The sequence below is a fragment of the Gambusia affinis genome, linkage group LG18 (genome assembly GCF_019740435.1).
Source record: "Gambusia affinis linkage group LG18, SWU_Gaff_1.0, whole genome shotgun sequence".
Taxonomy (NCBI): Eukaryota; Metazoa; Chordata; class Actinopteri; order Cyprinodontiformes; family Poeciliidae; genus Gambusia; species Gambusia affinis.
In genome coordinates this window covers 76506-102778 of record NC_057885.1, presented here as the reverse complement: position 1 = coordinate 102778, position 26273 = coordinate 76506, and the positions used below count along the sequence as shown (strand labels likewise).

The 26273-nt window shown below is 35.7% G+C and overlaps 2 protein-coding genes across 5 annotated transcripts; both read left to right on the top strand.

Annotated features, from left to right (window-relative positions):
• The first annotated feature begins 2600 nt into the window (after nucleotides 1-2600).
• On the top strand, nucleotides 2601-12251 carry LOC122820029. 4 transcript variants are annotated; one of them, XM_044097188.1, is made up of 19 exons: nucleotides 2601-2690; nucleotides 3052-3087; nucleotides 3543-3815; nucleotides 3902-4177; nucleotides 5178-5462; nucleotides 6526-6648; nucleotides 6789-6804; nucleotides 6915-6994; nucleotides 7604-7657; nucleotides 7749-7805; nucleotides 8140-8196; nucleotides 8878-8937; nucleotides 9486-9545; nucleotides 10060-10116; nucleotides 10212-10271; nucleotides 10574-10630; nucleotides 10721-10771; nucleotides 10992-11051; nucleotides 11264-12251. In XM_044097188.1, exons 1-19 carry the CDS (start codon nucleotides 2648-2650, stop codon nucleotides 11362-11364), a joined length of 1806 nt encoding a protein of 601 aa, XP_043953123.1. In that variant the 5' UTR covers nucleotides 2601-2647; the 3' UTR covers nucleotides 11365-12251. The 4 variants fall into 4 exon arrangements, 3 of the variants coding, with proteins under 3 accessions (XP_043953123.1, XP_043953124.1, XP_043953125.1); XM_044097189.1 differs by lacking the exon at nucleotides 9486-9545; XR_006368714.1 differs by lacking the exons at nucleotides 10721-10771; nucleotides 10992-11051; nucleotides 11264-12251 and having other exon boundaries at nucleotides 9931-10116; nucleotides 10574-10601.
• Nucleotides 12252-13505: 1254 nt separating this feature from the next.
• Nucleotides 13506-24930, top strand: LOC122820621. The gene is made up of 20 exons (XM_044098196.1): nucleotides 13506-13661; nucleotides 13765-14031; nucleotides 14493-14756; nucleotides 14890-15162; nucleotides 16221-16337; nucleotides 16417-16432; nucleotides 16517-16599; nucleotides 16786-16836; nucleotides 16920-16982; nucleotides 17067-17126; nucleotides 17467-17544; nucleotides 20940-21206; nucleotides 21666-21929; nucleotides 22059-22307; nucleotides 22980-23090; nucleotides 23245-23260; nucleotides 23356-23426; nucleotides 23788-23838; nucleotides 24018-24078; nucleotides 24889-24930. The coding sequence occupies exons 1-20, from the start codon at nucleotides 13589-13591 to the stop codon at nucleotides 24896-24898; spliced, it is 2445 nt and encodes an 814-aa protein (XP_043954131.1). The 5' UTR covers nucleotides 13506-13588; the 3' UTR covers nucleotides 24899-24930.
• The last annotated feature ends 1343 nt before the right edge of the window (nucleotides 24931-26273 follow it).

Genomic DNA, 26273 nt, shown 5'->3' with positions numbered 1-26273 from the left:
TTAAACCAAAAAGAATACAGATTTCTTATTATATGCTTGATATTGATAAATACATTTTGAAATTTGAAAATTGTTCCAGTTTTGTTTCACATTTTTCAAAAATATTATTGATACATTAAGACTTCTTGCAAAAAAAAAAAAAAATAGTATCCCTTTTAAAATGATACAAATAAAAGTTGTTGTTTTTTTAGCCAAGATGCATAAAGAAAACAAAACCAAGCTTTTACTCACAAGTTAGGAAGAGTGCAGATATCCAAGTCGGTATCATCCTCAAACCTAGCATTGAAGTACGTCTGTTTTCGTCTGACAAATAAACACTCTGCTACTCAGGGACAGTTTTTATATCAGAATGACACCAGCAGTATCCCAGTAGCTGCCTCTGATGACTTCATTTGTCTTACAAAGAAACTGTGAACCACAGACTTAATTTAAACACTAGGCGCTTCACACATTTTGCAGCTTCTATGAGTCAGTCTGGAAAATTAATTGTAAACATATCCCCCCCCTGCATGCTTGTAGGTTTTGCATAAACTTTGTGCATGATCTGAATGAAGTTGATGAAAAACTTAAGCACAGTGCATTGACTTCATAATTATTAGTGTTTCTCAATCAATTTCAACAACGTGTTGTTTATAATTCCCAGCAAAAATCAAGCAGGGTGTGTTGCTTTTTTTATGTTTTATGAGGTGTCATGAGTTTAATCTAAATTATGCTTAAAGCATGCTTCAAATCAAAAGCACAGCAGCTACTGGACACAAAAAAACCTTCTGGTTCTCAGAGATGCTTTACGATGAAATCAGTCGTTCCCATTCGTGCACACATTCACATGTTGCTGATGACAAACTACTAAGGCAGCCTGACAGAAGCGAGGCTGCCGCCTGGCCTTCTGCCGGAGGATACAACGACAGAGTCAGACGAAGAAGGAATCAAATCGATTTCCCCCTGGATACAGAACAAACTCCTACCACTGTTGCCACTGTCACTGCATCACTGATGATGCAGTGACAGTGCATCACTGATGCGCAAGAACTGTGTGAGAAAGCTGTGTTATTGAAATACTATTCATATAATCTAAACATCCATCCAACTATTGTATTAACTCGCTTCTACATGCAGGCCAGTGCCTTTTCTCCAGCAGTCTTTGGGTGAGAACCCAGATACATCTAAGGATCAACAGGTATTAGTTTTAGTGAAGTGTAAGACAAAACTTTACTTGACGGTCACAAAACTGTCCACAACAATAGAAGTGCGATATTTGTTGGGGTTTAAACTAAATACCCAATACTCTCAGTGATGAAGGTGTGAAGTCTTGTTTGCAACATTTCATTTTAATGTTCCATTCCGCATTGGAGGTGCCGAGAGGTGTGAGTGAGATAAACCTTTAAATAGACCCAAATTCATCTCTGAGATGTTAACACCTTTTAGGCTATTGAAACTGTCAAGCCATGACACACAGATTGGACCAAAGTGAAATGGACTCTCTGCTGTTGTTTGTTCTCAAGACTGTGGTCAGCTAGACTGCACGCCAATGTTGACACAATCTAACACCTGCTGCACAAAGGGCATTAATCTGACTGTATGTGGAAATGTGGTTGAAGACATCATCATGATTTCATCCAGCGTTTCACACCTGGTCAGTATTTCTGTTTTGTTTCAAGCCTAAATTTAATCTGACTTTACTTTGAGAACACTAGTATCCTCAACTTAGCATGCTAAGTAGCTTGTAGCAGCAGAGAGTCAAAGACAGAGTGGATTATTCCTTTAATATACTTAAAGTTTTTCATTCAGAAAATGTCACTGAAAAGACTGGGACATAATTGCCTCATTTAAATAAATTCTGCTTTTCCGCATGTTTTACCTAACATGCTCATAACACAGCATGGCCTGCACTGAAACCATGCTCAGTTAAATAGTTTTTCGGTTTCGCCAACGTCGGGAAGTTTTAGGGACCTTTTCCCATTTGTGCCCACCACCAACAATAGCCACCAGAGGGCGGTGTTCATCAAAATGTCCCAATTGTTTCTTGAATATCTGATAAGTGGAACCTATGACACAAGAAGGCTCATGTCTCTGGTCCCATGAAAACTCAATTTGAAAATTTTCAATGTATCAACTTTTGTGTTTTGCAAGAACCAAGTTTTTGACTGCATTTGCACAGTGTACATGAAACACTCTTAAGACTTCATAGGAATTGCACAAACAGAAACTTTCTTCAAAGCAGAGCTAACCAAACTTCCTGCACAGCCCTTTGAAAGGCTAATGTGGTCATGAAGAAGATGGTTGCTTGAAGTTCAACACCCTAAATACATTCAGTTTTTCACATTCAGCTGATGCACCGTTGTGTTTTGGCCATATTTTGTTGTTCAAGTAGTTTTTTGGGTTTTTTTGTTTGTTTTTTTGGTTAGTAGGCAACAACTATGTAATCCATTTTACAAATAAATAAACAAGTGGGTGTTTTTTTTCTTAACCATGACTGTAGATTTCTCGGTATTGGACAGGAAGTATGACATTTCTCTGTGACGAAACCTAATACAGAGACGGGGGTCTGATCTCAGGCTGAATTGAATCTAATTTCCTGTCCTGTGGGTTTTCTCTTTGTGGCATTTGACTGAAACACTTTAAAAAGGCAGAATTATCTGGCGTACAAATGAGGATGAAACCCACTTTATATTACGTACTGGACAAACTGAGTAAGTATTTAACTTCACTTTTTCATTTCAATTAGTGTCGAGTATTTCAAATGTTCGTCAAACTTTTGTCAACAGTACAGTGTTGATAGACCGTTTTTCTTTTTGATGATTACATTTTCTTTTTCATGGCTGTGCAGTGCTTCTAAACCGTGCCGTGGCCTTTGTAGACAAAAAACTGTTGCGCAACAGAAATTGGCAAAATTCTGATCTCTTGGTACGAGAAAATATTAAGTCGTTTTCCTGAAAACATTTAATAATCAGAACATCTGATCGACACTGGACAGACCGGACATGTAAAACAGACACCTTCTGTTGTTTTACTTTAACTTGTTTAGTGTAAAACTTTCAACATTTACTTTAGTGTGGATCATCTTCGTCTGCTGTGGACATGCTCGAGGTAACTTCACTTTTATTCCTGTCGACATTTGAAAACAATTTATTTTTTTGACACAACTTTAGTTATCAGACCCCCTAAAGGTTTCCAGTGTGTGTCTCGCTATAACAAAACACCAGCTGGAAGATTAGAGACATTTTTATGTACGTGTTAAACAATTACATTTAAAAACTTGAAAGGAATGTTTTTCCTTCCTCTACCATAAAAACATATATCCAATATCCAAAATGCATTAAATCTAGATTTTTGTAAATTATAGCAGAAAACAAAACAACTACAAACAATTCTATTACTTTTTATTAAACTTTTCTGTACAAACAGACTTTACAGTGATTGACTTAAAGCGACAGGTTGATGCTTTAATAGTTTGCAAATTAGGAGTGATACAAATACATGTTGTTACAACATTGGTGCTTTTAAGTTATTTTTTTAACATATTTTTGTGTGCTTGATAACAGCAGATAGACCCAGAGTCATTCTGACAGCAGGTACAACGACCATACCAGTAGGGGGCAGTGTGGCGCTGAGCTGCTCGGTGGAGCCCTCTGCTGGATGGGAGTACAGTTGGTTCAGATGGACGCCGGACACTCTCCGAGTTCAAGTCAAAAACGATAGTGGACTAAACAGAATTATTAATGTCACACAAGGAGGTTTTTATCAATGCAAAGGTGTGAAAGAAACAAACAACCTCCAAAGTTATTTAAGTAACAGGACTACAATCCAAATAACCTGTGAGTTTATTCAGATAAAAATAGAACTAACAATGCTGATTTTTCTTGTCTGATTTCATGCTTCTGTTCATATCTGCTGTTAACAGTTTCCAACAAGGTTGTTGTGATTCGACGACCAAACTGGCCTCAGATGTTCAGTGGTGAGACGATCACTCTGACCTGTGAGGTCCAGGGAGGAGAAACCACTGAGTGGACGTGTGACTGGAGGATAGACGGGTCGTTCATACACAGGACAGACAGTAAAGACTGGACTTTCAGTGTTTCTGAGTCCAACAGAGGAGACTACAGGTGTCTGTGTTTTCCAAAAGATGACTGGTTTTCTTCGACAGAGTGGAGTGAACCCATCTCACTGTCAGTATTACGTAAGTCATGAGTAAGTTTCATGTTTTCTAAGATTTAATTTATGTTTTTCAAGGATTTATTAAATATATCAAAAAATTTACCACCAAAACAAAGAGATAGAGTGTTATGCATAACAGATAAACAACCAAAATATTATTATATTATTATATTATTGGGTGACTGTGGCTCTATGGTAGAGTAGTTGTCTTGCAATCGGAAGGTTGTAGGTTTGATTCCAGCTTCCTCCTGCCACATGTCAATGTGCCTCTGGGCAAGGCACTTAACCACAAATTGCCTACCAATCTGCATATTGGTGTATGAATGGGCGTGTGTTTGTGAGTGCAAATGGGTGAATGTGACTCTAGTGTAAAGCGCTTTGAGTGGTCAAAATGACTGGAAAAGTGCTGTATATGTTGAGTCCATTTATAGTTGGGTGGAGTGAAATGTTTATTTACAAAAACAAATGTTTTCTTACTTCCTCTGGCTCTATTGTCTCATAAAGAAAGAAAAAGGCTTTATTTTGAGCTATGATGTTTGCATTGGCTGCGAGGGCTTCAGGTTTTGAAGAATGACGAGAACGAATTCAAAGAAGCAACTGGCTTTGAGTCGGTCAGACTCTCACATCAGAGCCTTGCAACAGAGCAGGACCGTTACTAGCTCCCTATAACAAAAATCAGTTAATTGTATTCATCTTCTGTGCAGTCAAAGAAAAACATTGATAACAAAGATAAAGGTTCCATTAATGTCTCTCCTGCTTAGAATAATTCAGGCCAGGTTTGATTGGCCTTTTTCAGATTTGGAACAAATCTAGAAAAGAAAACTTTCAACAAAGCCATTTAATTTAGCAAAACTGGAAGCTGCTAATCAGATACAAACGTTACAGAAAAAAGATTACATGAGGAGGATAGTTTATGGAATATAATGTGAGACCAGCTGTCTCCTATGCAGAATTATAAGTGTGATTCTCATCTATGCTGTTTTCTGATATATTTGTTGTCTCTATGCTAAACTCGCTGACAGGGAAACCAAAGGCCCATCTGAGTACGGACAGCATAGAGCTACCAGCAGGAGGCAACGTGAAACTAACCTGCTCACTAAACACATCGTCATCATCGCCGTTTAGTTTGAAATATTTCTGGTACAGAGGAGAAAAATCATCAGAGCCTGTGAGCTCAGAAGATGCTGATTTCCCTTCAAATGGACAAATGAGCGTCTCAGAGGAAGGACTGTACTGGTGCAGAGGAGGAAGAGGAGAACCAGTTTACTACACAGACTACAGTGATCACGTCAATATCACTAAGAATTGTGAGCTTAACGTTTTCTCTTTTTATTCCTTACTTTTTACTCTCAAGTTTCACAACATAACTGAATTAAATCCAACAAGTCCAAAATAAACTTCAAAATAACAATGAATTGGATTTTTTTTTCTTCTTTTTTTTCCATTTAAGAAAATATCCAGTTGTTCAAAAAGAACAAAACAGGAACTCAGAATCGTCCCCGAAATTTTTTTTATTAATATTTTTACACACATTTTACACTGAATTATCACTATATAAAAGTCACATTATTATAAGCATTTTAGATTTTCTCGTAACATTTAATTGAGTAAACGATTAGAATCGGTTTTTAATCATTTAAATTAATAAGAAAAAAAAAATAGAAAAGGACCAGAGAATGTCTTGTATCCAGTTACAAATGTTTACAAAATATTCTTTACCTTTAAAGCATTGCTTTATTTATAGTTCTTGTGCAAGACGCCTTCGTTGGCCTTAATTTGCAAAGCAACATGCAGAAAGAGAAGAGGAAACATTCTTTCATTTAAACTAAGATTATTCAGAAGATCCTCTCCTTTAACCAGTGTTACCAGTGTTGCTCCTTAACAGTCTCTACTGGAGGCTTCTTACTAAAATAAATCATCTTCACACATAAAATCTCTACTTTCTATCAATATACATAAACTCACATTACATTACAGCGATAAGTTACGTTTTACTTACTGCCTTGAAAGGTTACCGTATGCATTGTTTTTGGAAAAAAAGTATTTTGTTGCCTTTGTTTTTAACACATTTGTGATGAATAAAAGCTGAACTGGGACTAGTTTTAAATGCCACGTATTTGAACGGATTACAAGTTATGGATTACAGGTACAACAATGTACAACTCAATGCACCTCTTATTTCATGTTTTACTGCGTAATATATGAAAAGAAAACCCCCAATGGAGCATCACTCCTTCAAAGATGAAAATTAAATCATTTAAAAGAAGGCTTTGGATGTGCTGTAGATTTAATTTCTAATTGACTTTAAGTCGCCCTTTATAATCATCATTTAAATACCACTTATTCCTTTTCCATGTTTTATATTTCCAGTATCCGTTGGGTCCAGCGGTCCAGTCGGCTCTTTGTTGTTCGTGCTGCTGGTTGTCGCTCTCCTTGGTGGAATCAGTCTAATTGTCCTGCTGCTGTTGTTTTGGCGCAGCAAACAAAAGAAAGGTGAAACGTTTTCCCTCCCTCTTCTGGATCAGAATCATTGTATTTCAAATTAATCCAGAACACAGATGCATTCTGATTTTATGACAAACAAATAAATAAATAACATAATTTGAATGACACTATAAAAATTATTTCCACAGATTTTCGGCACACGAGGCGAGTACATGACATCTCATCGTCTCTTTTCGTAAAATCTTTTCTGCGCGTCTTTATTGTTCTCTTCTGGTTGTTTTTCTAATAAAGTGGTCACATTTGTTCTGCTTTAGATTAAATCCATCACAGAGCTCCAACCAGACCGTTAACCATGAAGTCAACCAGAGTGAGCTGAACGCCTCCCACCCTGAGGGTTAGAACACAGATTAATGCAGTAATTTATGCACTTTTTTAAATTTCACTTTCTTAAATGATAGATAAACAAGAAAAATACGTGTTTTTAGATGCACTTTGTTTGGTCACGTTAAAGGAAATTGGAATATGTGCTCTGGTGAGGCTTATTTGTCAGATTGAAAGCAGCTTTTGAAAACTTTTTTAGCAGGTCATAAAGATACATTTCATTTGTCCCACATTTCTGTAACAAACCATTTTTTTAAGTGATCTGACTAAATATTCTAAACCAAAACCTCATGTTTTCATTAGCTGTAAGAAGAAATAATTGTTAAAATTAATTTAAAAATTTTTTTTAAAGTATTTTAAAAAATCAGTTTGCGTGTAATAAATCCATATTATGTGTAAATTAGTGAACTGAGTTTGTGGATAACTATACTATTAAAGCCTCTTGTCCTTATTTATTCTTTAAAGTAAACAATCCTTCCCTCAGTTTGTCACTCAGATCCTCAGAGCTCAAAGGGAACGGTAGAGTATTTTTGTTATAATTGTTTATAATGTAACTTGTTGGTCAATTAGGAAGTTTAATTATGAACAACTCGTGTACAATCTGTGAATATTTTATTTGCAGATAAATCCAATACTGTGTACTCCCTGGCTGGATTAAAACACTCTGGGACAAAGAGTAAGATGGAAACACATTTAGTTTACAGCAGAAGAGCAGAAATCAGAGCGGATTTTAACCTTCAGTTCTCTGGTTTTGTTCACCTCCACAGGGAGTCCTGATCCACTAGAGGGCGCTCTATGGTCATATGTGAAAACACAAGCAATAGGTAATTCATGCTTTCTGTAGCTGTAAGAGGCAGATCATCATAGACTTAAACAAAACTGTTTATGTTATTATTATACATATACAATGTGCTTTACCTGCTAATGTGAGTCACTGAGATTAATTAACTTTTCAAGAATATTCTGCTTTATTAAACCTCTAATTCTTATTTACGCTTTACAGTAATTAACACTTGTTTCAATTAGTCTCTCAAATGTTGTAATCTCAATAATAATGGTATAATATTTTTATTAAAGTTGTTAAAATGCCACTTATTGGTCAATTAGGAAGCTAATTACAAGCAACAAATATGTAATCATTGAATATTTTACTTGTAGATGAATCCATAGACAATGGGTACTCTCTGCTTGAAGCCCAAAACTTTGGGACGAAGAGTAAGACGCAAACACATTCAGTTTATAGAATCAAAACACAAGTCAGAACTGTGAAATATGTTTTTAATAACCGTTACCATGTCATGATGCATCCTTTCACAGATGATCTGTGAAAGGAACGAGCTCTTCCACCTCCTCCCAGTGAAAGTGCTGCTGTTTTCAAAAACACACGGCTCCCAGTCAAAAGCAACCAATCAGAGCAAGGAGGAGGGTTTTAGCGCTGTCAATCAATGCTGCTCAATGTGCTAACTGTGGAAAAACACCTTGCAGTTACAGGAAAACAGGGACATTTATCCACCATTATCTGGGAAAATGCTAAGTAGTCTTAGCATTATGAACCAGCTGTAGCTCAGAAAAGAACAAGCTGGAGGGTGAAAATGAGAGTCATTGACAACACTAAGACCCTCAAGAATCAAGATCCTCTGTCTTTTCCCAATGCAAACGACAGAAATACAGAAACAGCCAATTGACCCACCTTCCTGGTTCTGGTGTATTTCTGTCGTTCGCATTGGGAAAAGACAGAGAAATTAGATTCTTTCTTCTTATATTACATATTGATAATTTTAACAAGTATGTAAAAAACATATATGTATGTAAAAATATATATATATATATATAAAAAAAAAAAACGGTACATTTTGCAGCTTTAACCTTCAGGTCTTTCTTTTCCCAACTCAACAGAACTTCCTGTTGGTCCAGAAGTGGACACTGTTTACGCTAAAGTGAAAAAAGGAGCTACAGGTACTGGCAATACACCTCTTCTTACTGTCTGTGGCCTTTTGTATGTTTTGACTGGTATTTTACAGATTTGTCTTTGGTGATGAGCTCAAAGTCTTTAAATTGTAAAGACTTTGCATAGTTTTTTTTTCTCCAAAGAGTCTTTGCGGCGCTAGTGGCTCGTATTTTTGTGACAGTAGGCAGACAGGAAGGCGGGTGAGGACATGCGGCGAGGGTCGCCGGGACTGGGAGTCGAGCCCGCGATGTCCGCGTCGAGGACTAGGGCCTCCAAGCGTGGGGGCGTGCTAACCCCCTGCGCCACCACAGCACGCCCCAGCTTTGCATAGTTAGTTGCATAGGTGCATAGTTACACCAGACTCAGACCTCTTTCGCATTGGGAAAAGACAGAGGAATTTGATTCTTTCTTCTTTTTTTTCACCAATTGTTTGTCTTATCCTATGATGACATATTAATAATTTTAACAAGTATGTAAAAAACATATATGTAATTAAAAAAATAACGTTACATTTTGCAGCTTTAACCTTCAGGTGTTTTTTTTCCCACCTCAACAGAACTTCCTGTTGGTCCAGAAGTGGACACTGTTTACGCTAAAGTGAAAAAAGGAGCTACAGGTACTGGCAATACACCCCTTCTTACTGTCTGAGGCCTTTTGTATGTTTTAACTGGTATTTTACAGATTTGTCTGGTGATGAGCTCATAGTCTTTAAATTGTAAAGGCCCCTTGTCATCACCCTAATCTTTAGTTCCCTCCAAAGATCCTCCACAGTTTTCTGATTCACATCAGGACTCTGGTTTAGCCACTCCATTCTTGCTACATCCCTGCTGTAAAATTTTAAAGACTACTTTAAGCCTCAGTCTGAGAGATGTTACAAATATCTGGGCTGAGCTACACGTTGTGTGACTTTACTCAGCAATGATGGCTGGTGAAATCTTGCAGTATCAATAGTATACTGCAAGTATCAATACTAATGGTTTTTTTTTTGTTAATCTCAACAGAACTTCCTGTTGATCCAGAAGAGGGTGCTGTATTTTTGTCAGAATAGTTAATCCTGCCAATTGGTCACTCTGAAAGCCCAATGTTGTGTAACTGTTATACTGTATAACCCTTGAATATTTGTTTTGCAGATAAATTCATAAACACTGTGTACTCCCAGATTGAAGGGAAAAATGCTGGGAGGATGAGTAAGATGAAAAGATATTCGATTTACAGCATCAGAGCGAGCAGCGATCAGAACTGTTACTAACGTTTGGGTTTTTTTTTTTGTTCATCTCAACAGAACTTCCTGTTGACCCAGAAGAGGGCGCTGTTTATGCTAATGTGAAAAAAGGAGCTACAGGTAATAAATAAATCCCTTCTTAAATTTAGTTGCATGTCTCCACTGGTATTGAGAGGTAGAACCTTTTCATTCTCAGACTTGTTCTGTTTCTGTTGTTCTGAAGAAATCCACACTGTACTGCTGGAATTGTATAACTACAATTTTTAATGAATCTCGATGCCAGTCGCCCCAACTTTGTGGCTGATGTCAGTCGGAATAGTAGAGTACTTTTTTTCTAAGCAGATAAGAATGTCACCAAATGGTAAATTAAAAAGCCTCAAGATATGCAACTGATGTGTAATCCTTGAATATTTTCTTTGCAGATAAATCCATAGATACTGTGTACTCCCTGATTGAAATGAAAACCTTTGGGACGATGAGTAAGACATTTGATTTACAGCAGCAGAACAAAACTCAGTCGGAACGAGTTTTAACCTTCAGGTTTTCTTTTTTTTTAATCATCTCAACAGAGGATCCACATGATCCACAAGAGGGCGCTGTTGGCTCTGACGTGAAAACAGGTGCAGTTAGTTCTTGCTGCCTTTTTTCTTACTGTAACTTGTCCTCATGAGATTAGACTCAATTAAATTACACATCAGTTTAGAGTTTAGACGATAATCTGCCTTATTTAACAAATACATACAGCCACTACAGATCAACAGAAAAATGACAGAACAGACACACAGTGGATAAATTGTTTTACTGAATGTCCAATTCTCTGGGCTTGTATTTTTTCTTCAGACTCTACTGCAGCGTCTACTGAGATTAGCCATTTGAAGAAAAACAAGAAAAAAACAAAAGGTAAAGAAAGAGAGAAATTTATTTCAAGAGGTTTTGCCCAGATGGTTTAAGAACGCTTAGTTGTCGCTCTTTTTATCTGAGTGGCACGCGAGTTACGCTAACAGTTACCAGATGACGAATAAAATATTAAAAGATGCCAATTGAAATGTGTATGCAGATACATTACAGCCTTCCAGTTTAAATATGCAACCTTTTCATCTCTCAATTCACAGGAAAACGGAGTCGTTCAGCATATGCAGCAGTTTATGCTAACGAGTCAGGAACAGCTGTGGCTAGCGATGGTCCCATGTCCAGAAAAGCCAAAAGCCATTAAACCCTCATTGTTTAGCTGTTTTCTAAAATAAACAGCATCTCAAAAATGACTTATACTAAACTCAGTAATTAATTGGAAAACATTTACCGGTATTATAGCAATAAAACTCCAAAATTTCTGTTCTAGCTTTTCTGGTAATTTGAGATTTTAACTTTAGTGATGGGTTTGATGTCTTCAAGGTTGAAAGCCCTGCTTGATGTTTTTCTGATGTTGACTCACTCCAAATATTTGTCCTCAGTCCGACTGCAAACATCAGAACTAGAAAGCAACCAATAAAGGATTCTCTGTCAAGATAAAAACTCTGGAAAAACTCTTACATGCATTTATCTTCAATAGATTAGATTATTATTATTATTATTATTATTATTATTATTATTATTATTATTATTATTATTATTATTATTATTATTATTATTTCGTCAGCACAGATCTCAAAAAATATGTATTAAAATAAAGAAAACAATTACACTGCTGCAGCTCATATCCAGATTGCTGCTGGCAGAGTCCTGACTAACTATGGGGAAAATAGATTGCAGTAAACCAGTTCTTAAATCACTTCCCTGTCTGACAAAGGACTTAATTCAAACTATTGCTGATTGTGTAAAAGGCACTGAGTGACCTTTGGCCTCCCCACATTGGAGTTGATGTTCATGTGTGTACTGGTTCTGCAGATGGGCAAAATCTACTGGTTCTTTTCAGTCAGGTCTAAAAATGGGCCTCAAATTTACATTAATAATTTCTTTTATGTGATTTATAAAATGTATGATTTTTCATTTAAAAGCTGTTTTGTAATGCAGTTCTCTTTACCTCTGCTCCTTTATTTTGCTGTCACATTGAATTACCTTGTGTATGAATAATGCTGTCCAAATAAACTTGTCTTACCTTCCGATTGAACGAGACTGAAGGATTTTATATAACTGGACTTGAGCTGAAAAATGTATCAGAATTTACAAAAGCCTGAAGTACAGTGGCCAAACTCTACCTCCGTTCTTCTTCTTTTGTTAGAAATTGCTTTGGGTTTTATTTCAAATGCAGTGGACACAGACAGAAACGGGTAAACAAGAGAAAAAAGAAACAAAGAGAGGTTTGGCAAAAAAGCTTAAAGGAAAGTAGGGAGATAAGAAAAGAGGAAGAAAGAAAGAAAACTACACATTAGGAAACTGTTTCTGCAGAAACAGAGAAAAAAAGAGAAGAAACCACAGTGACAAACAACATAGAGTATATAAATACACCAATGAGCCTGAAAAGCACACATACATTTTCACAAGAAGCATTTAGTGGTAAGATAATGTTTATCTTCAATCACCTCGAATGTATAATTAATGGAATTATTAGTAAAAAATAAAATATAGAAATATAGAAATAAATAAAAAGTGTCTTTATGTTATATGAACAGAAGTGCTATTTTTTCACGTTGAAACACGTTTTTCTCTCTCTCTTTCTTTTTTTAAGCATATTTGCTGTAACTTGCATCAAGATAAAAAATAAAAAATATTAAACTTGATGTTTAAATACTTAACTTCCTGTGTTTGAATGATGCAAAGGGCCACTTTGCTGCATGATGTTTTTTTTTCTCAGATGAAGAGAAATTAGCTGAAACCTCTGATGTCATTCTGATGGGAAACAGACAAGATATACTGAAGAGGTTGTGCTTGTCAAGCTTCAGTGCTGGATGTCAGCGTGAGACGTACTGTTCTCTTTTATCTGAACTTTTTTTTTGTTTGTTTATAATGGCAAAAGTTTTAGCCTTTTAATGAGAAAAATTCTATATATTAGAAGGTTCACTAAAGTAATGATGTGCAAAATGTGTGTCATCTTCGTTCTCTTCTATCTCCAGAAGGTTTTTCAGGATTTTTTTGTTTGTTTTGCACATCATATTTTTGTCTAGTTTTCGATCAAATAAATCTTTTAATTTAAGAAGTAAACATTAACCTTTAAACAAATGGTTACCTAAAACGTTTAACTGGGGTATGTCTTTTCATTTGTTGTGAGTCACCTTAGTTTAAGGAAGTTAAAAAACTGACAAAACACTGCGTGGGAAATGTCCAAATATTCTGTGGTAGAACTGCTGTGATGTTTTTCAGATAAAGATTAAAAAAAATGAGATCACAAAACAGGAAACTAGTGATACTGATCGGAAACTTTGGTGACATGAAAAGAACTTGTTGGTGTCAGAGCTGGACGTTACGGAGCGACACTCTGCGCCTGTTTATGTGAACTTTTAATGTTTATAATGACAAAAGTTTTAGGTTTTATTTTAGTGATGAATTCACTCCTCTGCTGCGGACATGCTGAAGGTATTTTCTGTTTTATTTTTCATATTTATTTATAAACTCAGAATGAGGCACGTCCGTATAAACTGCATGATAAATGTGCTAATTGTGTTGTGCTGCGTTTTAGACGCAAACCTGATTATTGATCCCAACTGGTCGACTTTTCATCCTGGAGAGAGCGTGACGTTCATTTGTGACATGAGTGAAGGAGAAGAGACCGACTGGCAATATGAGATTAGAAGAAATGAAAAACAATTTATTCAATACAATACGCACAAAAGCTACACATTACAAGGTATCCAAATCGATCAGAGTGGTGAATACCAGTGCTGTGGACTCAGGAAGAGCTCTGATGATACCGACTGCAGTGATACTGTCTCTTTAACTGTTACTGGTGAGTCCAAATGATCTTTTTCTACCAGATTTGTACAATATTGAGAGTTGTGTAGTTAATACACATGTTTACTCCTCTGTAAGTTAAATCTATATGCAGGAAATCATTTTAGCTTTTTTTTTTGTTCCTCCCATAATGATATTTTGACCTCAGCAGTTGCAACCACAGAAAACCCAAATTCTATGAAATACAATTAAACTTACTATTTTATATATAAAGTTATGTTTCATTAGGTGAGCTAATCACAGAATAGCATAATTTATTTTTGTTTTTCTTTGTTTTCTTCTTTTTATTTGAGTCTTTAAATTAAGTTAACTATTTCAAGATAACACGTCATTCCCATTAGAGGAACTCAATTATAGATTTTTGTCTAATATTATGATGAGACATTTGAATATTTGTGCTCAATCTGACTGACGAATAACTAAATGTGTTAACTGACGATTTTATTTTAACATCAGCTCAACCCAAAGCCAAACTGACTGCAGGTCCCACAACCATACCAGTAGGGGGCAGTGTGACACTGAGCTGCTCAGTGGAGCCCTCTGCTGGATGGAAATACAGATGGGTCAGAAGGACCCAAAACACACCTGAAGTTGAACTCACTGAAGAAGGAAACAGAGATATTAAAGTAACACAAGGAGGAATATACCGATGTATTGGAAAGAGAGGAAATGGAGACTATCCCAGTCTTGTAAGTGACGAAGTGAGCTTCAATATAACCTGTAAGTTCAAATACTTTTGTTAAAATGCAGTTGATTACTGTTTGCACTTGAGCTTAAACTCATGAGATGTTTTTTTTTAATTTATTTTCATGTTTTGGTTTGTTTTGCAACTGTCCCTATCTGATGTAAACAGTTTCCAACGAGGTTTTTGTGACTCGACGACCAAACCGGACTCAGATCTTCAGTGGTGAGTCGATCACTCTGACATGTGAGGTCCAGGGAGGAGAAACCACTGAGTGGACGTGTGAATGGAAGAGATCTGGGAAACCTGTAAAAGTGGGAAATGATAAACACCTGACTGTCAGTGATGAGTCTGGCAGTGGAGACTACATGTGTCGGTGTAGACGCAGAGACGACTGGTATTCTGTGACAAAGTGGAGTGAAAAGATCCCAGTGTCTGTGTCAGGTGAGTCACATTCCTTTTTTCATCAGGATCAGCTCAATACATAACAAAACCAAGCGGCTGGTTTTGGTCGGAGCCCAAAGACTAGCAGAGCATCATCCAGAACAGTCACTTCAAAACCCTTTGAACTGCCTTGTTGCTGAAATGCGCTCTGCAAATACAAAACACAGTTTAAATATTCTGATTATATTCCATTCAAATGATACAGTATTTGTGGGTTTTTTTCTCTACTAAATCATGGGACTACAATGTTAACCTCATCGCAAGCAGATGTGCCACTGGTTGAAAATGTATTCACACTGGCCCCTCCTGTCTGATTTTAACTGTGGCTGCACATTTTATTCTCAGTTGAAAAGATGGGCCTATATGTGGAAATGATATAAATACCTAAAATTTCTAAATATTTTCAGTAATAAATTACTTTGAAGAGGCATGTCAAGACGTTTGCGGAGAAAAAGCTAGAATATGAAAATGCTTTTAAGATGTTTTCCATTGGGTGAATATGTTGTTGATGTAGATGCATAATAACTGTGGATGCATAATAAACAAAAACATTTTGTCTAAAGACTGCACATAAGATTAAAACCTAATTTCAAAAAAAGACTGTACTACCCACAAAATGACACAATTTGCAAACAGGAAATAGGGAACATGTTTCCTTCTTTCTAAAGAAAAAACTTTTTTCCCCTTAAAATGAACATTTAGGTTTTATGCAACATTATGTTGATGAGATCTAACATTGATAATGGTATTCAACATATTTCTGTAAACATTTCTTTGATCATATTTAAACAGCATAGTGTGGATTTAGGATTTAGATTTAGAAGTTGCTATGGAAACGTGTCTGTCAGTAAGACGGTTGTAGGTGGGGTTTCTGCTCAGCTGGCGGACAAAATGTGTCTCCTGTAGTCGACATGTTTTGTTGAGTTTTATTTTCGTTTTAGTTTACATTTTAGGTTTTACGTGTAAACTCTATTTTTCTAATAGTAAGAGTAAGAAGTAAATGACATTAAATAAAAAATAAACAAAACCCAAAATGAACGTGACACTGTTCCTTCCAGTATCAGTGTCCACTCCTGTCCACTCTTCATCTGTCGTCCCTATGATCATCGGACCTGTTGGTGGGATCCTCCTGGTTCTTCTTCTGGTGTTACTGTGGTACTACAGGCGGTCCAACGGTGAGATTGCTCATTGTGAAGGTATAAAAAACAATATTTGAACAATGGAGTGTTAAAAGAATATATTTGTTTTTCACAGATTTTCGCTGCCCCGGGTGAGTTAATCGCATCACTTCACCTCAAATACCTAAAATTGCTACATTTTTGTGAAAAGATTTCCACCATTAACACTGTTTTAGGTGGAAACTGTCAAAAATCAGCTGTGGAGTAAATAATGGATTAAACAAGAATGACACTGATGAGAGCAGCTCTCCTCTGCATGTTCAGAAGTTAAGCAATTTTTGTCCTGTAGATATTTTTAGCTATGTTCTCATTTGTACTGATAAGATTGCGTTTACATATTCAGTAAGGAACGCTTTAGAATTTGCTCACTGAAATAAAAGAGATAAAGAGAATGCTGCGTGTGTGTTAATGCAATATTCTGTTCACTTTTTTTCCTGCACTGCAGGCGGCGATCATATCTATGAGTCGGTCAACTTCTCAGACTCCAGCGGAAAAGGTACAGTGAATCTTTTCCACCAGATATAACTGCTGCATGTTCAAATGCAGGTAACTGATCTGAAAAATCCTGAAATGTTTTAGTGGCAGATAAACCCGGGGATGCAACCTACTCTCTCATTGAACCGAAAAACTTTGGGGAAAAGAGTAAGTCACAAAAACAACTTAAAGAGGGAAAAAAATCAGCCTTGTTTAGATCACTTCGAAATTGTGACTTGTTTATTTGAACAGGTGCTCCAAATAAACCAGTAGAGGGCGCTGTTTACTATCGTCTGGAGTCAGAAATGAAAGGTACAGTCAACTCCAATTTAACAATATGGTACTTTCCATCACTATCAACCAATGTTAGACAAAAACAAAACTTTTTTTATTTTTACAAAATAGAAATGCTTAAATGTTTTTACACACTGTAAACCGTCCTCGTGTATGTAAAAATATAAATATTCAGACATGTGATAAAATATTCAAACATAAAATAAACCAAAAGTGAATTTGTGCTTATTGTACTTAGAATTAAGAATTTACAGGAAAAGTTATTGTAGAAATGTAAAATTTAAAGCGAGTAAAAGAAAAAAAAAAATTTGTTTAGAAAAAAGTACATTGAAGTCTTACAGTCGTTGTCCTTTCACAGGCAGGGGGCGCCCTGGAGCAAAAGAAGAGGCTGTTTATTCTGAAATCGACTCGGGACCAGAGAACAATAACACCATCTAGGTGTAGTTCGGTCTACAGCTTCTAACTCATGTCATATTTGTAGGATCCATTGTAAAAAGCCAAATATTAACCTTTCATAAAACTGATTTTAGCTGTTGCTTTGTGCGCGTTTAAAATAATCCCTCTCAACAATTCCAGTTTTTTATTATGCTGGCAGTTCTGCTTTACTTTGCTTTAATATACAGAGTGTGTGTATTAATAACACACTCTATAAGAATAAATGCTTCCTTTTTGCCATTCTGACATTACATCAAACAAAACTTTTCCTGTTTTGAGTTAATTAAAATTACTCAAATTATTTTGAATTTCTCAACAGTACAATGGTAAATACGGGGGGATATGTAAAAATACTTTTTTCCTTTAAATTCAAAAGTTTTTTGTTTTTTTGTATTTGGAAGAAATGTCCTTTTAAGGCTGATGTAATGGGTTGAGAATCAGTTAATTAATACAACCCTATTTTTGATTCAGAATTAATCCTGTCTTTGTTCTTCGTTTTTTTCTTTTATTTCTTATGTATATGGACGAGTTTGTTGTGTGCATGTATCTTCTTGCCAGTGGGGGGCGCTCTCTTACCGCCACAACACGGTGACGTAATTCAGGTATTCATTAAATAGTAGGTTGTGTTTCCTAATGGTCTTTATTGTTGTACTGCAGCACAAACAAATGAGAAAAATAAAGAATTTAACATTTGTTGTAAATTAAATGTAATTTTTTAATAAATCACATTTTATATTCTAAAAGTTTGCTACTAAGAGCTTTTGTGGATATCTTGCAATTTTCAGTATTGTCAAAAATAATTATAATTAAACATACATAAATACCCTGTTCTACAAAAGACATTAATTATTTAAATGATTCATTAATAAAAGACACTCTGACTTGTATTTACAGCTAGTGGCCAGCAGATGGTGACATTGAGTCATAGTTTTCCAAGTTATCGGTCCAGAAACTGGCCGTCAGTTCAATCATGTGACACAGGAAGAAAACTTGTGTGTGTTCAGGATTCTGCTGCTTCACATGAACCTGCTCCATCCAGAGTGTTTGGCTCTGTGGTGGAAAAGGCAAAAATGACAATCAGCTCCAATCATCACAGTGTGTTAATTTATCATCATTTGTTCAGGATTTGTTCTGTTTTTATAGAGTGTCAAACCGACATGCTGCTTTAAGAAATAATAGATGACCGAAAACTAATTTATAAAAAGGCTAAGAGCTTTAATGAAAGAACATTTTTGGGTTTTGCTCTTTCTAGGTTTTAAGTATCAGGAGGAAAATAAAACAAACATCAATGTATTTTTACAATATTGTTATTTTTAGAGAGTTGCAAAATTTAAACAGTGGAGTAGCAGTTGGAGATGCAGAAACTGATACAAAATTAATTAAAATGTTATTTTCAGATATGCAAAGTAAAGAAAAGTGTGTTTTACTTTATGTCCTGATAACAACAGTGAACATTATCTATTTAATCTGTGAACCTTGGTGGGGGGAAAAAAAATCCCACCAGACTTCTTCTGTCAGTGACTTGTGCTTACAGATAGTGGCCAGCAGATGGTGCTATTAATTAGTCATTTTTGTCAGAGTTCCAGAAAAGGGCTGAATGTCCGGTGATTCATCCAGGAAGAAAACTTGTGTGTCTGCAGGATTCTGCTGCTTCACATGAACCTGCTCCATCCAGTCTGACTGGCTGTGATGGAAACGGCAGCAGAACATCTCACAAATCCATCATCAAGCTCAACATCCTCATCCTCACTAAAAACACAGCTGCTGCCTGCAGCTGCAACAACCATGTTAGCTTAGCACAAACAACAATTCAGAGAGTCTTGAAACAGATATTATTAATTCTGAAACTAGAATAAATGGGACAATTTAGATTAAAACACCAGGAAAGAAGAGCCAGACCTAAACTCTGAAACAATGGCCTGCAGTCTGTATTCAAAAGCCTGCCACACGAGGGCAGTGCTGAGTCGTCATACCATTAAAGTGGACTTCTGCTTCTTTGGTCAACACTTCTTGAGCAGGATGTCACTGAAGATGATTGTATTTATAGAGTTTCTGCAGGAAACTCTGTAGTGTTTCCTCGTCTCTTGGTGGAAGATCTGGACTAAAGTGAAATATTTAGTATAGAAAACTGCAAATTAAGCGCCATTAGAAAACCAAATGCTTTTCCACAACCTCACAGCCACAACTAATGCTGGGTTAGCAGAGCTGCTAATGGCTTCTTTACGCTGAGCTAATAAATTAATATATGACATATTGTAGATGAGGCTAAAGTTAGGATCAAGTTAAAGGTCAGTGTATGATTATTCAGATGAAAAGAAGATTTTTCATCCTTCTTTCTCACAAACAGACGCTGCTAAATCAAACACAGAAACTTTTTTTCACTCTCCGTACATTTTTAGAGTTTCTTATTAAATCTATTTAAACTCCAAACTATTTCTCACTGTCTGATCTCATATCTGTTTATTCACACCTAAGACCTTATATATCTGTGAAAGGTGAGATCATTCTCACTCATCAGTTGTTTTTAGGTGAGAAGGGGATTTTACGGTTTGTTTGCCAGGCAACACAAACTAAGTAGAGGATTAAACATTTAAAAATTACAATAATGCAGTTTACAGTTTATTTAAAGAGAATTTTATTTTATGGTTTTCACTAAAAACAAAAGCAAGATACACTTCTCTAATAATCATATTTAAACCTTTTAGAAAAAAAAAGAAAAAAAAAAGTCCTGTTCTTCTTTTACCACAACTTCTCATCATTGGACCGGAAACGTCGCAGCAGAAACTCAGTGCATTGATGTCAGTGTTTAAAATAAACGTCCCGTCATTGTCAGATAAAACGTCGATCCTGTTTCAGGCGGCTCCATTTCTCTGGAGACGCTGCAGAGGCAACTTGTTATGAAAGGAAGATTATTGGACCAACGCAGAGCAACACATGGTTCCAGGTTGAGGTCAGGATGGGGAACATCTCACCCAGGGTTCTGGTCTCACTCTGTAAGTAGATCACTTGATCTGTATGAAGGACGGAGATTAGAAGAACATCGTCTTTGACATCTTGTCTGCTGTAATTTCTACTTTATCTTCCATTATATTTGTGTAATTTTACTTAGTTTAATCATTTGTTCTTGTTAAGTTTGCTGCAACTTCAGACAAGTTATTTCAGTGAAAAACTACTAACACAAACATTTCTGTGCAAACATTTTGAAAAGCTGTTTATTGTAAAATTTATAATGACAAATGTTTTAGGTTTTATTTTAGTGATGAATTCACTGCTGTGCTGCGGACATGCTGAAGGTATTTTCTGTTTTGTTTTTCATATTTATTTATAAACTCAGAATGAGGCTCGTCCGTATAAACTGCATGATAAATGTGCTAATTGTGTTGTGCTGCGTTTTAGATGCAAACCTGATTATTGATCCCAACTGGTCGACTTTTCATCCTGGAGAGAGCGTGACGTTCATTTGTGACATGAGTGAAGGAGAAGAGACAGACTGGCAATATGAGCTTACAAGAAATGGAAAACAATTTATTCAATACAATACGCACAAAAGCTACACATTACAAGGTATCCAAATCGATCAGAGTGGTGAATACCAGTGCTGTGGACTCAGGAAGAGCTCCAATGATACCAACTGCAGTGATACTGTCTCTTTAACTGTTACTGGTGAGTCCAAATGATCTTTTTCTACCAGATTTGTACAATATTTAGAGTTGTGTAGTTAATACACATGTTAACTCCTCTGTAAGTTAAATCTATATGTAGAAAATCATTTTACCTTTTTTTTTGTTCCTCCCATAATGATATTTTGACCTCAGCAGTTGCATCCACAGAAAACCCAAATTCTATGAAATACAATTAAACTTACTATTTTATACATAAAGTTATGTTTCATTAGGTGAGCTAATCACACAATAGCATAATTTATTTTTGTTTTTCTTTGTTTTCTTGTTTTTATTTGGGTCTTTAAATTAAGATAACTATTTCAAGATAACATGTCATTCCCATTAGAGAAACTCAATTATCGATTTTTGTCTTATATTATGATGAGACATTTGAATATTTGTGCTCAATCTGACTGAAGAATAACTAAAATGTTAACTGACGGTTTTATTTTAACATCAGCTCAACCCAAAGCCAAACTGACTGCAGGTCCTACAACCATACCAGTAGGGGGCAGTGTGACACTGAGCTGCTCAGTGGAGCCCTCTACTGGATGGAAATACAGATGGTTAAGAAAGACCCAAAACACACCTGAAGTTGAACTCACTGAAGAAGGAAACAGAGATATTAAAGTAACAAAAGGAGGAATATACCAATGTATGGGAAAGAGAGGAAATGGAGACTATTACAGTGTTGTAAGTGACGAAGTGAGCTTCAATATAACCTGTAAGTTCAAATACTTTTGTTAAAATGCAGTTAATTATTCTTTACACTTGAGCTTAAACTTATGAGGTATTTTTAATTTATTTTCATGTTTTGGTTTGTTTTTCAACTGTCCATATCTGATGAAAACAGTTTCCAACGAGGTATTTGTGACTCGACGTGAGTTGATCACTCTGACATGTGAGATCCAGGGGGGAGAAACCACTGAGTGGACGTGTGACTGGAAGAGATCTGGGAAACCTGTAAAAGTGGGAAATGATAAACACCTGACTGTCAGTGTTAATGAGTCCAGCAGTGGAGACTACATGTGTCAGTGTAGACGCAGAGACGACTGGTATTCTGAGACAAAGTGGAGTGAAAAGATCCCAGTGTCTGTGTCAGGTGAGTCATGATGTTTTTTGGGCCAGCCCAACACAGATGAGCATCTCCCTGAATGTACTAATAATTGAATATCTATTTTTGTAATCATAAAAAAACACAGTTTACAGAGTTTGATAAATATCCCGGCCAAGTATTGAGTTAATAGTGTTGATTATCACTTCCTGCTTGTTTCTGACCTGGGATCATGGAAATATACGGATAACAAAACCTGTCTTTATCCATCTACCCTAAAGGTTAATCATGAGGAACCAAAGTATGTCAGGATACATGTCAGTGTCCATTTTTCCACATTTAAACTTCAATCCAAATAATTCTATTAAAAAATACATAAACGCTACAAAAGCACTAATGACATTTATTTCCTTGTTAATGTTTCTTGTTTACAGTGAAGGTCTTAGCTTCATTTCTCATTTAAATGTTATTGGTATCATTATCATCATGTCTAACAAATATTTACAGATGAGCGTTCCTACAGCAAAGCTTCATGACTTTTTTTAACTTCAGATAAACCATTTAATTCAGTTTATGCAATAAAACCATTGAGCTCTTTGAGAAAAATCCATACAGAGACTGAGAATGTCACATTCCTTGATGTCACATTTACATTTTTTAGCAGGAAATCATGTCTTGGGGTATAATAATAACTAACAATAAATTACTTATGTTTTCCAGTGTCCAGTCCAGTCAGCTCTTCGTTTCTTGTGCTCTTAATTGTTGGATCGATTAGTGGAATCGTTCTCGTCGTCCTCCTGCTCTTGTTGTGGCGATACAAACGGTCCAATGGTGAGAACATTTTCTTCCCACACTAAATCAGATTACTTTATCACCAAAAACACTTTATTAAATGATAATATGTATCTGTAATTTTTTTTAAAATACATTTCATCTATTTAATTCTGGTGTTAATGACGCCAATTCATTTTTCAATCTTCCACAGATTTATGCTGCGTCCGGTCTGTTTGTAATATCTTCTCATTTAAAACATGAACTTCTGATTCTTTCATGCATTTTTACCTTTAATTCACTTTAATATTTTTAAATTGTTCAGCAGCCAGAGCTCTGCCACCAATCATGGAGTGGATCAGACCGAAGGTCACCTTTACAGCTCTCTGCTGCATGGTTGGTCACCAAATAAATGTCATTATTATTTATAAGAACTTGTTTTCTTTGTTTTGTTGATTCATCTTCATAAAAGCAAATATAATTTAAAGGCTCAAAGTCCAAATGGAGCTAATTATTTCTAATAATTGAACTTTGTTTGTGCTGAACGTTTTGTCACAATTAATGCACCGAAGTCATGGCTCTGCTGCTCAACATAATAAAATACAGTTAAGTTATTTCCATGAGTTTGATCAGGGCAAATGGGTCGTAATTACAAAAGATTATAGTCAATGGAAAAAGTAAGACAGAAAAGTGATATGATTAATATAATTGCCTTCAGATCAGAACTTTAATCTTGAAATGTTTTGGTTCACTGCAGGCACCACCTCCCTGTATGAGACAGTTCATCCACCTGGAGCCAATGGAAATGGTAACGTTCATGTTTTAAGACAGACCTCGACATCCAAGTGATTTAAAGGAGATTAAAGTCAGATGAATTTGACAATGCTGTGAAATACTCTGAACTTTAACTCTTCACAAAGAGGAGTCGTTAGAAAACATTCAGTGGATTGTAAATTAAAATTTTCCTCCATGTTGCCATTTTAACAGAGAGGCGTCATCATCCAGAGGAAGGTTCTGTTTACGATAATGTGAGACCAGGACATGAAAGGTCAGTGACATTATTATTATTATTATTATTATTATTATTATTATTATTATTATTATTATTATTATTATTATTATTATTATTATTATTATTATTATTATTTTATCTATAAATGCATTTATTTACTTATTTTTTGGGAGGTCAAACTGTCTTGCCACATTTGACTTTTCTAGTTATTCTCAAGTACCTTCTGATGGACATTGATTACGGTTCTGATCTATAGTCCCGAAAATACGGTACTAGTAGTGTTGCCTTGATTCTTTCATGCATCTTTGAGAAATCTTTTAATCGCCCATGGCAACCATTCAGCTGTGCAAAATACCTGGGTGGACTTAGCTCCGCCTTCAAGACGAAGCTCCTCCTCAGGGCTGCAGCTTCCAAGCTTCTGAGTTTCCGCCTCACAGAGCAGTCCTTCCCCCACAACTCCTGCACTCTGCTCCTTCAGACTAGCCTGCAGCAATTGGCAAACACTGGTTGTTTTGAATTGGTATCTCATGAGCTCACTTTATGAGGTACTTCTTATTTCAATGGTAATAAAAACATTGTTAAAGGGTTAACAGAGGAGCGATGTTGTTATGAGGAGGCGGAGTTTCAGAAAGAGCAGGAGCTTCTTAAAGAGACAGGGGCCCACTTCCAGGGTTTTAAGTTGCAAAGTCAAAAATCTTTTAAGTCTTATAAGAAATGTATTGTGTTTTTATAACAACTAAAAGTAACATAGTTGCTCGATTGTGTTATAAAATGACAATGTAAGCCTGGAAAATAATACTGTCCCTTTTTAAAATAAACTGTTCTGATATCCGGTTTCTGTTTTAGACGCCAGTGAAGGTGAGAACTAGCGACCCGAACAACAAAATGGTAAATAACATCCTCGTCAATCATGTAAAAACTTTGTTATCCAAGATGTTTCTTTTGGATAAATTAAAGCACATGCTAATTTTGTAAATATATGCTCTCCCTCTCCCTCTTTCTATCTCTCAGCAGGAAATTGGAGTCCAGCAGCAACAGATGCTCCACGCTATTTTACAGTCAGAAACAAATAATTCTGCTGCCATGTGTTGATTATATGTTGTGATGATTGTTGTATTTCTGCAGCTTTAAGATGCCAAAGATGATCTAATTATGCTATATCTCTTCAAGAATCAGATTTTTGCTTTTTTTTTTCATAAATTGAAATGTTGTAAGATTCTTGAGAAATAAAATTAAAGATGAAATTTACAAACTCCCTTCTTACCTACACAGCTGGATTTGTAGCTTTTACAGTTATGCTATGTTTGTAATAAATACGAGACTGTCACAGAGTTTGAATATCGGTGCCTGTTTTCAATGAAATGAGTGAAACTTCATGAATGCATGGTGTGTAAAACATTAATGATGTTGATTGGACAGTTTTAAAGATTTGTTCAGTGTTAAGAATAAAATATTATTTAAGTTTGCAGATATCTGCATGAGTATTCAGTCCGTTACAAGTTAAAAGCGAATAGAATATGTTTTGGGGGGTTTTTTCAAATCGGTGCAAGGTGATCCTACATGTGAACTTTCATTGCTTGGTCAGATTACTGGTTTTAAAATTGATTCCACAATCTGAAGAAAGATTAACAAGATTAACAATCAGGTTGTTAACATGTGCCCCAAATTGTGATTTTATGGTGTATTTATTTAAATAACACATCAAACAATTGATTAAAGGCTCTACACTAAAGCATAAAGCCTTATTTAGCAGTTTTCAACAAAATGGCTTCTGTTGGGTGGACAGGAAGTGTCAGTTCTCCATGGTGAAACACAAAAGACTGAAGTCGGAGGTTTTAAAATACAAAAATAAATACATTTTTTAAAGTTGGTTTGATAAATTCAGTGCAACTTGTGTCGAAATAAAGTGCAAAAAATATTCCTCTGACTCACAGAAAGTCATTATCAAGCCGGGAAATCATGCTTGTTGTGCAGTGATGTCACTTCCTGTGTTTGAATGGTGCAGATAAAATGGAAAAAATTAACAAAATGTTCACTTTTGACAGTGTTTGCATTGCCTTCTCTTCTTATGTAACTTTTTTTTAACTTAATTTTAAACTAAGTCAAAAGTATATAGAATTTTAATGAGAAAAATTCTATATATTAGAAGGTTCACTAAAGTAATGATGTGCAAAATGTGTGTCATCTTCGTTCTCTTCTATCTCCAGAAGGTTTTTCAGGATTTTTTTGTT